This window comes from Microcaecilia unicolor, chromosome 9 (assembly GCF_901765095.1).
Source record: "Microcaecilia unicolor chromosome 9, aMicUni1.1, whole genome shotgun sequence".
NCBI lineage: Eukaryota > Metazoa > Chordata > Amphibia > Gymnophiona > Siphonopidae > Microcaecilia > Microcaecilia unicolor.
Genome location: NC_044039.1, coordinates 11,976,987 through 11,991,869, shown reverse-complemented (window position 1 = coordinate 11,991,869; position 14,883 = coordinate 11,976,987). Strand labels below are relative to the sequence as shown.

Genomic DNA, 14,883 nt, shown 5'->3' with positions numbered 1-14,883 from the left:
GTTATTAGAATTATTCACAGAACCAGGTGACAAGAAACAGCCTTCATGTCCGTTAACATTCCCATTAACTGACCTGCTTTACCAACTTTACATATTACCGTTGATCCCTAATAAAAATCACATGATTTCTCATCACAGTATTCAAAATACACAGCATAAATGGAACATTTGATGAGAACGCATCTAAGATCACACTACCGGAATAAAACAGTAACCTTATTCAAGATACACTGCACCTTGAAAAAACGTTCCAGTCCAATGGAATTATTCTCACCAGGCGACGCTGAATTCCCTTTGAGTATAACAACTTCAGCACACAAATACTGTCATGTTCTGTTGTCAAGTGGTGTTTAAAAAAAAAAAAACAAAGAAAAAAAAAAAAACCTCTCACACGCACAATGCAGTCCAGCTACTGATTGAAATCATTTCCATATTAAGAACAGATAAAATCCCTCTGTGCTCTTCCTTCTCCTTCTCAGTGTTGGCAGATTGTTCTGTCCATATTTACTTTCATTGAAAAGATCCTGATGAAGAGGAGGTACCGTTAAAGTCATTGCTCACCCGACAGACAGCATGCTACAGTTCAGGGGACGTGGGTTGGAGAGCGAGCGAGCGTCGGGCACCATTCGATATGCACACCGGACAGCGATGCTGCTACACTAGCTGATAGCCACTTCCTGATGTCTGATCATATTCTATTGTGTATAGCCTTGTCCAGTCCACAAGAACGGGACGAAAAAGGCCACAGCATCTGAATTCAAAGAAGTTTATAATGTTTCTTATACATCCATGGCTAGGAAGAAAGAAAACAAATGTAAGTGTTATGTTTCTAGGCCTTGCAAAAAAAAAAAAAAAAACCTTTAGCAATTGAGAGAAAAACAAAAGAATTAACGTGACTGGGCAAAAAACAGTTACTAAAAACAGATTCATCCCACTGAGCTCAAGTCTGAGATGTAGGTCAGTAACATAGAGTGACTTTTTTTTGTTTTGTTACATTTGTACCCCGCGCTTTCCCACTCATGGCAGGCTCAATGCGGCTTACGTGGGGCAATGGAGGAGGGTTAAGTGACTTGCCCAGAGTCACAAAGAGCTGCCTGTGCCTGAAGTGGGAATCGAACTCAGTTCCCCAGGACCAAAGTCCACCACTCCACTGTTGCTACTATTTGAGATTCTACATGGAATGTTGCTATTCCACTAGCAACATTCCATGTAGAAGTCGGCCCTTGCAGATCACCAATGTGGCCGCGCAGGCTTCTGCTTCTGTGAGTCTAACGTCCTGCACAGGACGTCAGACTCACAGAAACAGAAGCCTGCGCAGCCTTCTACATGGAATGTTGCTAGTGGAATAGCAACATTCCATGTAGAATCTCCAATAGTATCTATTTTATTTTTGTTACATTTGTACCCTGCGCTTTCCCACTCATGGCAGGCTCAATGCGGCTTACATGGGGCAATGGAGGGTTAAGTGACTTGCCCAGAATCACAAGGAGCTGCCTGTGCCTGAAGTGGGAATCGAACTCAGTTCCTCAGTTCCCCAGGACCAAAGTCCACCACCCTAACCACTCCTTCTGGAAAGGGATGTACTCTGATTCCAGAATATAAGGAGGCAGGACTAAGAACAAAAGGTGGAAAGAGATGGGCCACCCCACACAGCTTGGGATATCCAGGTTTGAAATCTCAGTTTGTCTAATACCCCATTACAGTTCTGCGCTCAGACTTAATGCGGGAGAAAAGACAGATGCCACTACTATGGCAGGTCCTGGTAGCCAAATAGAGCACAGCCTTCTTGAGTCATCTGGGCAACTTGGCCAGTGAGGTGATGCAAGGGACAAAAGGTTTAGAGGAAGTGAATGAGGTTCTATGATGCCTGAGTCCTGGGTCTCACAAGTCACAACTAAAGCAGCTAAGAAATCGCAAATGGCTCACGCAGATTCCTGAAGGAAAGGTGAAAGCTTTTAGGGGACTCAACAAGGTTTCTTAAATGTTTAAAATTAATCCGGCCACTTTTTACACTCTTTTCTACAGTGGCCTAAGTTGCAACCACTATGGACTGAAGCTTTGCAGGACGTAGAAGAATCAATTCTCAGTCAGACTGGACATATGGTTTGCTAGTGCTACTCTTAGGTGAAGGACAGACCTTAGAGAAACTAGGGTTGCTTGTTTTTTTGGCGACAACATATACTGCTGGCCATCTTGGTGGTCTGGAAGGTTATCTTGCAGTGCTGGGTGGCCCAGGAGCTGCCAAGTTATGACATCAAGTAAGACAACAAGTTTGGAGAGGAAACAATAGTGTGACTTACAGAAACAGGTCAAGGAGAGAGATTCTGGAGCACCAGTTCACCAAAGGAAGTAACAGGGGTACAGCAAAAGATAGATGGGAGGGGAAGGGGGCGGATGGCCAATATAAAACTGATCTGAAAGAGGTCAGGGCAGGCTTAAGCACTATATATGGAATCATTATTTTTATGTCTATAGTATGTAAGATATTTAAGTTGTTATTGGCTATTTATCGTTCATTGTTCATGGCTGCTGTTTTTTTTTTTTTTGTTACATTTGTACCCTGCGCTTTCCCACTCATGGCAGGCTCAATGCGGCTTACATGGGGCAATGGAGGGTTAAGTGACTTGCCCAGAGTCACAAGGAGCTGCCTGTGCCTGAAGTGGGAATCAAACTCTGTTCCTCAGGACCAAAGTCCACCACCCTAACCACTAGGCCACTCCTCCACTGTTGCTACTATTGGAGATTCTACATGGAATGTTGCTATTCCAACATTCCATGTAGAAGTCGGCCCTTGCAGATCGCCAATGTGGCAGCGCAGGCTTCTGCTTCTGCGAGTCTGACGTCCTGGTCAGACTCACAGAAGCAGAAGCCTGCGCGGCCTTCTACATGGAATGTTGCTAGTGGAATAGCAACATTCCATGTAGAATCTCCAATAGTAGCAACATTCCATGAAGAATCTCCAATAGTATCTATTTTATTTTTGTTACATTTGTACCCCGCGCTTTCCCACTCACGGCAGGCTCAATGCAGCTTACATGGGGCAGTGGAGGGTTAAGTGACTTGCCCAGAGTCACAAGGAGCTGCCTGTGCCTGAAGTGGGAATCGAACTCAGTTCCTTAGTTCCCCAGGACCAAAGTCCGCCACCCTAACCACTAGGCCACTCCTCCGCTCTGTTCTGGTCACTGATAAAAATATTTCCAAAAACAAAAAAACCCCAACAATAACGTTTGTTTATACTGCAGCAATATAGCCACAGAATACAATAATTCCAAAAAACAGCTGCAATTTCTGGAGAATGCTTTGCTAATTTGTGGAGGACTATTCTGTAGCATGCTACGTGTCTATCGCAATGAGTAGTACTGCTGGGATCTAATTACCAGCCTCTCTGCTCATTAGCCGAACCTTAAAAGGGAACCTGCCTTTTGTTCCATAGCTTAATGGCAGGGCAGCTTTTAATTCCTGTTTTTGGTACTGTCTGTGACCTTTCATTTATCCCTCCCTCCCATCCTTTGACTCGAGAGAAAATTTAATACCAGAGCTGCAGGATATCCAAGCCTGGATCTCTCTAAAGAACATGCATGAGATACATTCTCATGACTAAGGAACTGTATATGCAAATCTGTCTCATGCATGTTCATTGGGGGTAGCCTGAAAAATAAAATAAAATCAGTTGGCCATGCCTAACACACACGTGTCAATAGACTTTCTTATTTCCAGAAGTAAAACAAGATTATTTTTATGGCAGAACCACTAGTTAATAGCACCATATCTCATCAAGCTGTGATGTTGTGCACATATCTCACCATTAAGAATGATTATTTTCCTAATGTGGCCTTGTACAAGCCATGTTTAGAAACTAGGAGCCCTGTTTACTAAGCCACGTTAACTGTGTACGCACCTACAATATCCCTACAGGCGCCTACTCGGTTAGCGTGCACTAATTGTAGGCGTGTTAAAAACTCTAACGCGCCTTAGTAAACAGGGCCCCAGGTGTCCGTGTCTCTCAGAACAGAATGTGGGCAACTAAAGATATTATACATCTGAAACAGCAATTTGAAGGATGTTTGTTTGAAAACTTACTTGAATGGGCTTTCAATAGAAGTTGCTGTGACTTTAAAGTGCTTATATCTCCTGGCATTCATTCTTTCATTTGTCGTAATGCCTAAACAGGAAATCTGCAAAAGGCAGTGTTAGGGAACAAGGTGTCACTCTTCAAGCCATGAATGTTTCAGATCATCAATATTATCAGGAATATGCAGTAGTATAAACGCGAAGGCTCAAGAATTCTACAAGGTTTTAATAAAGTACAAATCTTAACACTTCGCTTGTTAAAATAATAGTCCATTTTCAAAAGGAATCTAGATGTTTAACTACACAGTTAACAGCGTAACTCCTGGGTTAAAAAGTTGCCCAGGAACTGTGGCTAAACATAGGCATTCTGTTTTACAATGAGAATACCGGGAGACATGATAGCTAGCTAGATAATTCACAAACAGACGTACACATTTCCCTCACAGCACTACCAAAACCCTCATCCACACCCTTGTCACCTCTCGTTTAGACTACTGCAATCTGCTTCTTGCTGGCCTCCCACTTAGTCACCTCTCCCCTCTCCAGTCGGTTCAAAACTCTGCTGCCTGTCTCGTCTTCCGCCAGGGTCGCTTTACTTATACTACCCCTCTCCTCAAGTCGCTTCACTGGCTCCCTATCCGTTTTCGCATCCTGTTCCAACTTCTTCGACTAACCTATAAATGTACTCACTCTGCTGCTCCCCAGTATCTCTCCACACTCGTCCTTCCCTACACCCCTTCCCGTGCACTCTGCTCCATGGATAAATCCTTCTTATCTGTTCCCTTCTCCACTACTGCCAACTCCAGACTTCGCGCCTTCTGTCTCGCTGCACCCTACGCCTGGAATAAACTTCCTGAGCCCCTACGTCTTGCCCCATCCTTGGCCACCTTTAAATCTAGACTGAAAGCCCACCTCTTTAACATTGCTTTTGACTCGTAACCACTTGCCTCCACCTACCCTCCTCTCTTCCTTCCCGTTCACATTAATTGATTTGATGACTTTATTTTTTGTCTATTAGATTGTAAGCTCTTTGAGCAGGGACTGTCTTTCTTCTATGTCTGTGCAGCGCTGCGTACGCTTCGTAGCGCTATAGAAATGCTAAATAGTAGTAGTAGTACAGCTGTACTACACGGTATGCAGGTACCAGAGTAATATCTGTACTTTGTACCTTTGGGATTCCCTACACTTTGACACTGGCTTTCAGCGACATCCATTTCTGTGCTATGGTTTACTCATACTGGGTTTTTTTTTTTATCAGCTCTAAGGGTTTTCTTATGTACTATCTGTAACATTCTTCTGCCCTATCAGAAGAAATTTACTAAACTATTATTTCTCAGACAGTGCTACGCTTGGAATGAAATATAATGGATAAAATAAATGTAGCTTTTGTGATCATGAGAATAAAACAGAGAACCAGTAGAACAACCTTGTGTGTAACTAGGAAACCAGTCAGATGCACAGCCAACGAAAGGCTTTCACCTCCTGTAGGAAGGCGGCAAGAATAAAATGATTTGGCAGTGCCTTTGGTGCTAGAGCAGTGCTGTTCAACTTTTTTATTTATTTAATTATTTTTAAATCGTGACACGCCTAATAGATAACACTCACACGCATGGCAAATTGCAATATGAAACTAAGGAGTACTTTGCTAATTACTGTATACACACAAGCAACTGAAGTATACCGTAAACCTACCACTTATCAATATTAAATTTAATTTTTTTAATTTTCTAGCTTTTTTAGTTTTTGAATTCTAAATGTTTTTAATTTTCAGACCTTCTGAACTTTTAACAACCCTGTTACTAAAGAGGAGGAAAAAACCTTAGAGGTCCAGAGCTAAATCTGAAAGACTGCTCACAATGACCAAATTCTCTTTCACAGGTCAAAAACCTCCTAAATCTTTCAAGGCAAATCAATCTGAATTTCAATTTATGTTTTCATTTTATTTTTAATCTGTTTCTTTGAGTCTTTTATGCATTACCAACATAAAAAAAACTGCTATAACAGATGATTTAGGATTTTAAAAAAACCCAGCTGATATTCAAAAAGTATTTAACCGTCCAGGAACGGCACACAGCCTGTTAAATACCTTCAAACTGGCGATCCACTGGTATTCAGCGGGAGATAACCGGCTATCTCCCGCTGAATATCCGGGTCAGTGACTATCCCAGTAAGTGGCTGTGTCAAGTGACATAGCCAGTTACCACCGATTTTCATTGGCTGACTGGTTAAGTTTAGCGGCCAGATAGACCCACATAAATAGCAGGTCTATCTTTGGCCGCTATAACTTAGCTGGTCAGCCAAAAAAGCCAGAAATTCAATGCTAGTGGCCGGATACAGCCCTGGCGTTGAATTTTTGGGATTGCCAGCAACCGTGAGAGTTAGTCGGTCTATCTTCTGTGGTCTCAATATCGGCCTCGATATTCTTTTTGAGTAAGGAATCCAACAATTTACCAGCCATGGTGATTTCCATAATTTGCAATTTTAAGCTCTTGGTAGGATCTAATACAATCGGTCTACATGTATTAACATCTTGTAACAGTTATCACTTTTTACATAATCTTCTGTATATAAAACAGCAGCACTGCCTTTATCAACTTTTTTTGATGACAATATTTCTCTTAAATTTCTCAAAGATAATTTGTCTAAAGAGATTATCAACAAACCGTCTCTGATTCTTTTCTCTCCAAGAGCTTACATCCGTAAACACAAGTTTTTAAAAAGCATCCATGTTGATTTCAGCCTTACAACTGAATTGTCACTGATTAAATTGTCAGTGTTCTAAATATTTTAGTATGAAAACTTCTAATAAACTTCTCAAAATCCAAGTTGAATTGAAAATCATCAAAACTTTTCGATGGAACAAAAGAACAATCTCGGTATAATTGTTGTCAGTATCAGTGAGGCTTACAGATGTATTACCACTAATTTCTGAAGAGGAGTTTAATGGTCTCATTTTCTGATTCCTGCAAAATGACCTCCTGCCGTATCCTTACTGGTTCTGTGTACTCATTCTTAAAAAAATCTTTCACTGGAAGAACCACTTGAAGAAAACTCTCTAAATGTAACACATTTTTTTTTGCCTGCTCTTGTGAATTGTCAGACTGTGACAAATCAGTGGTTTTCATCTCCAAGGATACACGTCCTTCTTTATAATCCTTTTCATCCTCAGAAAAGTGTATCCTTGGACAGCGACAAAACACTGATTTGTCAAAGTCTGACAATTCACAAGAGTAGGCAAAAAATGTTCATAAAGTTTGAATTCAAAACTAAAAAAAAAAACTTGAAAATTAAAAAAATTGAAATTTAAGAGATTGATAAGTGGTAGGTTGACTTATCAACCTATACAACTTACCTATACATTGCAAATGGGATCATCTTGGAGAAGGGCCCTCCAATGATGTGGCTGGCTGGACTTCTCTCCCCCCCCCCCCCCCACACTTAGGCTCAACTCCTCTCTCCTATGCCCTCAAGCTTACCTCCTCTCTCATCTCTCCAGGCTTAACCACTCTTTCTCCCTTCCCTAGGCTCTTCTCCCTTAACGGAACCCTCCTCTGAGTTGCCATGTTTTCCCCTTTTCATACTCTGTCAACCAGCCAGTCCCCCTCTTAAAACTTATCCTATCTGCCTATAAGAGCCAGAAGGCCATCTCCTCCTCTGTAGCCACCAGTGATGCTGTAGCCACAAGGGGAACAACAGCACCCCAAATTTCTGGTCCAAGACGGCAAGGAGAGAGAGGTGTGAAGCAGTGACAGAAATGTCAAGTACCTGGCTCTCTACTATGTAATCACCTCAGTAAGCAAACACAGGACGTTATTATATAAAGGATGTAAGCGTCGTATATGACACACCTGTATGCACAAGACACTCTAGTGGGGAACTGCTGTAGTAGAGTAATAAGACGGAGCAGTAGAAGGAAGATTTGGAGGGAAGGACATGGCCAAAGCGCAGAGTCAAACATCCAGAGACTGTACTAGAGTAAGGCCTAAGAAAAGGACCTATGCAGTCTCAAGTGTGAAGGAGAAACAAGAGCTTCTCTTACCTGGTACATCTGACACATCAGTAACACAGCAACCCACATGAAGTGAAACACACTGTTCAGAAACATCCAGAACATCCACGGGGAACATGTAGCAATCTGCGTAATGTATGTCCAAATACCATCTTTTGTGTAGCTGGTCTCACAATGGATTCCCCAATCTAGAACAGAATGAAGAAAATACAGATAACTAGACCTTATCACATACATGTATAGATTTCCAGAGAATGAGAATACCACCCCCCCTCCCAAAGGAGACTCCAAATAATAAATGACAGCAGACAAAGATAAAACAGCTTGTCCAAGTTGCTCGCCCACACTAAAAACTCAGTTCTACAACCCTTTCCTCTCAGTCTGTGCTTGTCCTTGCTTCCTTGAATTCAGACGCAATCCTCGTCTCCACTGGGAGGCCATTCCACATACCCACCTCCCTTTCCCTAAAGAAGTCTCCGCTCTGCTGAAAGAGGCATGCCTCCTGTGCGTTTATACCTTGAAATTAGGAAGCAAATGATAGACATTTAACTATCCCACCTTTCCTCCATTTCTAAATAAGTCCCCATATGCTTTATGATGAAGACAGTCCAGAAGGTGGCCAACTGATTCCATCAAATTTATACCCCTCATTCCAATAACACATTGTCTTGTGGTTTCTGGTACTAATACTGTAACCTAAATGGTTCCCACCCCATACAATGTTCTGCCAACATCAGTCAAGGCATGCACCAAACACATGGCCTGTTTGCCAAGCAATACCTTAAATTACAAGTATTACCACCACTCACAAGAAATGCACCCATAGATCATCCAACAGATCATACAGAGTAGGAAGAAGAGGTACCCCATGAAATAGCGATGATTACCAGCTCCTAAAAATAAGCAGATCATCATCCAATCACTTGTTTCATCTCAACAAAGTCTACAAAAGAGATGTTTCCTGAGAAGAGAAATATAAATGAAATAATGGATTTTGAAATCAAGCTTTTAGCAGGCACAGTAACAACCTGGAAGTCTGCATCTGGTTTATACAGAATACAGGACTGCTAGTGTTAAGGAAGGACACAAATGCCTGATGTAAGACATATTTGTATTACTCATGTAAGGGACCATATTTGCTCAACATTGTTGCTGGGTTTTTTTAAAAAACTTTGAACAGTGCTTTTAGAAGGTCTGTGCGCAGGCTACAAATTGCCATTTGAGGTTTGTAATAGAATTTTCACTTGCTTGGTAGACGTTACCCTTACAAGCAGAGCATTCCAGAAACAGTATGTCTTAATGATGCCTACTGACCACAGATGCAAATAGAAGATGAATTTAAAAAAAAACCCCACAGACAGATACACCCTGGTGGAAAGAATAAAAATGTTGGAATATATATATAAAAATCAAAATTGCTGTATGTTAGTTAGCAAACTGCTGTATTGTTACATCGAGGTTTGATGGATGTTATATGCAGAGCTCTGTATGACAATGTTTATGTTGCTGCAGTGTCAACATAAAAATCATTTAAACATTAAAAAAAAAACCCACAAAAAACCTTCCATAAGGTGAACAGGAACACCACAAGATGCCACAAACCCAATGCAAACTGGAGCAAGACAAAAAAAAAAGTTTTCGCACAGCAAAATACTCTTGGCAACTTGGCTTCAACAGGATAAAAGTTTATTCTACAAAAACAGAAGGTGATAGCTTGACCCAACACAGGACGTGTTTCGGCTATCCTACCTTCATCGGGGGTCCTGAACAATCAACATTAAAACTCCAAAACTCTGTGGAAATATTTTGCAACTTCAAAGCATGTAAATGCTGAACTTTTAAACAACTGAACACGATCAGGTTATCAGTCAGCATCTTTTCCACTTACCTACACAGTTACCCACCCAAGGGCAATGGTGATCGAACTTAGCTATACATCGATTGCATACCCCACAATGCTTGGATCTTACTGGCTTCCTGATCTATCAAGAGAGATTTACAATAAATCTTACAGCACAGTAAAAAAAACCTAACAAATTTAGCGAGCAACAACTAGGGGTCCAGATGGACTAAGCATTTCCCTTCCCCCCCCCCCCCCCCCCCCCGCTTGGAATGCACTCCCGCGGGAGGTGGTGGAAATGAAAATGGTAACAGAATTCAAGCACGCGTGGGATAAGCATAAAGGAATCCTGTTCAGAAAGAATAGATCCTAAGGAGCTTAGCTGAGATTGGGTGGCACAGCCGGTGGCGGGAGGCGGGGATAGTGCTGGGCAGACTTATACGGTCAGTGCCCTGAAAAGGACAGGTACAAATCAAGGTAAGGTATACACAAAAAGTAGCACATGTGAGTTTATCTTGTTGGGCAGACTGGATGGACCATGCAGGTCTTTTTCTGCCGTCATCTACTATGTTACTATGTAAATAAAGGGATCAATGATAACAGTTAGCACATGCTAATAACATTACTGTCTATCTTTCACAGGGCCCATTTTATTCCTGTGGGCTCTACAGTAAGCACTAATGCTGTTAGAGCATACTAACCATTAGTAAATGATCCACTAGGCGAGATAACTTCATTTTATTTATTTGTAACACTTGTACCCCACATTTTCCCACCTATTTGCAGGCTCAATATGGCTTACATAGTACCGGAGAGGCGATCGCCAATATCGGTATGAACAAATACAAAGTGAAGTTGTGGTAAACTTCATGCATGACAGTCAGATTTGAGATTCATAAGGAGGAAGAGGTCATTTATGTTCAATCGAGTTTTGGTTTTGTTGTGTTGCAGAGCTGAGGCATTTAAGTTGGGTTTTATATATACTTATACAGAGAAAGATACACTCACTCACTCACACACACACACACACACGGGACAGACCCCAGGGCCCATCCCCCCTACCTGTTACACTTGTGCTGGTAAATGGGAGCCCTCCAAACCACCCCTAAAACCCATTGTACCCACATCTAGGTGCCCCCTTCACCCATAAGTGCTATGGTAATGGTGTAGAGTTCTGGGGAGTGGGTTTTGCGGGGGGGGGGGGGGATTTGGGGGGCTCAGCACCCAAGGTAAGGGAGCTATGGACTTGAGGTATTTTAAGTTTTTTTTTTTCCTTTTTACAAGTGCCCCCTAGGGTGCCCGGTTGGTGTCCTGGCATGTGAGGGGGGCCAGTGCACTATGAATCCTGGCCCCTCCCACGACCAAATGCCTTGGAGTTCGTTTTTGAGCTGGGCGGCTTCGGTTTCCATTATCGCTGAAAACCGATACCGCCCCGCTCAAATCCGATGCATTTGCCCGGCACCAACGGTATTATCGACGCTCATCTTTTTCGAAAATACGGTCTGTCCCGTCCCTTCGCGGACCCGTCCTCGGAGATAGTCGCCCATGGAGATGGGCGTCCGCGTTCGATTATGCCCCTCTAAGTGTACTAACATGGATGTCAAAAACCAACACACACACTGCGTTAACAGTGTACATTAACTGTCACCTTAAACACCTGTTATACTGAGAGCAACACAGATAATGAACTTTAACTGTTAATGCAGCAGGTAATATGGAACAGTTTTCACCACCTATAAAGGCAGAGTTAACTATATTCTGTATAAGCTGCCATGCTAACGTGCAACAGCAACCTCTGTTCCACCATCAGCAACACCTCTGCCTTCCCTCAAGCTCAAGGAATGCCTCCGACAGGTACCATAGAAGTTTTGCAAGCCTAAAAGCATTAGAAAAGTAATATTGTAAAAGAATATACTTACCAAACAAGTACTGCAGAATATACTGAGATCCAAACTTCCTGTTTCTGCAAGTTCAACTATTGTCTGCAACAAATTAAAACCTGATGTTTTAACCAGGAACAAAAAATCTTGATGATACTCAAACTGCATATGAAACTGATCACAGAGGTGAAGGAAAACCACACTGCCTCCTGTCCCCATACAGTTTAATACAGTGGTTCCCAAAGCTGGTCCTGGAGGCAGGTTTTCAGTATATCCACAATGAATATTCATGAGATTGATTTGCATGCAGTGGAAGGAAGTGCCTGCAAATATCTCTGACTGGCTGGGGTGCCTCCAGGACCAGGTTTGGGAACCACTGGTGTAACAATTCAATGCTGTTATAGCAGGTAGGGGGATGACCCTCACCTTTCGTTTGGGATTTGCTATCAAAATACATCTATCTGTTACTATCTCCTTATTTTGGTTTCAGATAGCTGATTGTGAGAAACGGTATTTTGTCCCTGTGCTATCAGATGGAGAGTGTGTTCGTTCAAAATGAAACTAACCTTTGAATGATCAAACCTAGGAATTTCAATAAAACGACATGCAGCATGAATACCAACACCTGCCTGAAGAAAAAAAAAAAAACTAAACAAATAAAGGGGATTGGAGAAATTACCTAGAAAACAAAGTAATGAGAAAAAAATCTCATGAACCATGAAGGCAGGCACTTGCCGCATCTCAAAAAAGATATAGTGGAATTAGAAAAGGTGCAGAGAAGGACGACGAAAATGATAAAGGGGATGGATGACTTCCCTATAAGGAAAGGCTAAAGCGGCTAGGGCTCTTCAGCTTGGAGAAAAGGCAGCTGAGGGGAGATATGATAGAGGTCTATAGAATAATGAGTGGAGTTGAACGGGTAGATGTGAAGCATCTGTTCACGCTTTCCAAAAATACTAGGACTAAGAGGCATGCGATGAAGCTACAATGTAGTAAATTTAAAACAAATCGGAGAAAATGTTTCTTCACTCAACGTGTAATTAAACTCTGGAATTCGTTGCCAGAGAATGTGGTAAAGACTGTTAGCTTAGCGGAGTTTAAAAAAAGGTTTGGACGGCTTCCTAAAGGAAAAGTCCATAGACCGTTATTAAATGGACTTGGGGAAAATCCACTATTTCTGGGATAAGCAGTGTAAAATGTTTTGTACATTTTCGGGATCTTGCCGGGTATTTGTGACCTGGATTGGCCACTGTTGGAAACAGGATGCTGGGCTCGATGGACCTTTGGTCTTTCCCAGTATGGCAATACTTATGTATTTATGTAAAATAAATGAGGAGAGCTCACTAAATGTGACCTTTCTGCGCCACAGAAAAATGAAGATTGCTGGTCCCATGCGCCAACGCATGCGGGGTGTGATGCCACCAAAAGCTTCTTAAAGATACAGAACACTGGGTTAGTGTCCACACCGGGGCTCCATAGGATGGTATCACCCACATGTGAGAAACAATGTCCTGCCTGTCCTTGGAGGAAAAATAAAATGCAAGCAATCTGAACCCAGAACCAATTACTTTCAAATGCCAGATTAACAAAGCAGTTAGAAAAGTTTTAAAATTTGGATGCTATGAACTGGTTAGCTTTTGGACATGGAGCAAAAAACATGACAAAAGGCACAATGCGTAATATCAGAGCTACCTGGTAAAAGATAAGTGAGGTCTGGGTGAAATCAGACACTTGTCCTACAATTAATAGGATTAAAAAAACAAAACGGGGGATTTAAACAGTTAGCTTTTTAAATATCCTAGCCAAAATTAACCAGATATTTTCCCACAGAATATCAGTCCCCTTATGCCCATTCACCAAATCAACGCTGAATGCTAATTTATCCTGGAGGGTATTGTATGTTAACAGGAGCATCCTACCCCACATTTTCCCACCTATTTGCAGGCTCAATGTGACAACCGCAGTACATTCAGTGATGTCACCATGTCTCACGTTTAGTGGAATGGGGGTGAACTTCCTAATATTAGGTATTCAAGTTGCCAGTAACACAAAATAAAAATTCCAGAGGCAGAAGTGAGCCCCCCTCTTTGGGTTAAGTCAACTATAATTTCCCCGAGTGTAAAACTTTTTGCTTTGATCTTAGTTAAAAGAATAACATGCACTTAAAAGTGCTGCAGTTAAGGAGTAGGCTATTAGAATCTCGTAATCTCAATATTCAAAAAAGATGATGAAGTGGAGCCCAAACAATAAGAAATGGGAGAGAGCTATGCCTTGAAAGCCTGCTGAAAAACGCTATAAACAGCTCCCAATACAAGAGACAATTAACAAGCTGATTCTGAACAGCCCTTTTAAAATCTGACAGCGATCTGTGGATATAAGACAACTAGCAGATGTGAAAAAAAAAAAGGCCTTGATATCTCTTTGGGATAACACGAACTAGGTCATACATTCAATCAGTGAAACACATTAAATAATTATTTTTGCAGAAACACACCAAAAAGAAAAAAAAAAGGTTGAAAAAAATGCTTATTTTTTTGTGTGAGGTGCTGTAGTAAAAAGTAAGATTCAGCAGAGTTAGTGCTGGAACAATTTCCTTTCTCTTGGAACTTCTGAAGTCCAATGTGGGGACAAATTTGAAATATAGCCCAAGGCTGTAAAAATTGACTCAGGAAAAGTAGGTGCTCAAATCTGCACCTATTATTCAAGTACTTTTTCCACGTAAACTTGCACGGGTATTTCTGGAAAGCTAGAAGTATTTACTTAAGTTTGCTGTCTACCTCAACACCATCCCCAGAAATTCTTTGCCAATATGTGACCATCTCTGGGAAAAGGTGACTTAAGTCTCCAGAAACCAAAAAAAAAAAAGAGGTTTCAATGAATTCTGTTTGAGCAAACAATATGTAATACAATATCAAAACCCTATCCTTTTATGTGGAAAAACAAAACAGAAGTTCTAACATGTAACCTTTTCAGACTGCTTATTGTCCCATTAGCTCTTGGTGCTTTTCTTGCTGTTTAGACTTTGTTCTGTACTTTGAACCCTCTCTGTGCTGTGCTTATTGTCCCATGACATGAAAAGCTGG

At 41.6% G+C, this 14,883-nt stretch overlaps 1 protein-coding gene across 1 annotated transcript in view; it reads right to left on the bottom strand.

The window, feature by feature from the left end:
* Positions 1-27: 27 nt before the first annotated feature.
* ZDHHC17 (zinc finger DHHC-type containing 17) overlaps positions 28-14,883 on the bottom strand; it is a 106,786-nt gene continuing 91,930 nt past the window's right edge. The window contains exons 12-17 of the mRNA XM_030213814.1: positions 11,840-11,902; positions 9,969-10,062; positions 8,890-8,973; positions 8,111-8,268; positions 4,081-4,175; positions 28-793 (exon numbers count right to left, since the gene is read on the bottom strand). Coding sequence (XP_030069674.1) covers positions 655-793; positions 4,081-4,175; positions 8,111-8,268; positions 8,890-8,973; positions 9,969-10,062; positions 11,840-11,902 — 633 coding nt within the window. The 3' untranslated portion in view covers positions 28-654. The remainder of the gene's footprint in view (positions 794-4,080; positions 4,176-8,110; positions 8,269-8,889; positions 8,974-9,968; positions 10,063-11,839; positions 11,903-14,883) is intronic.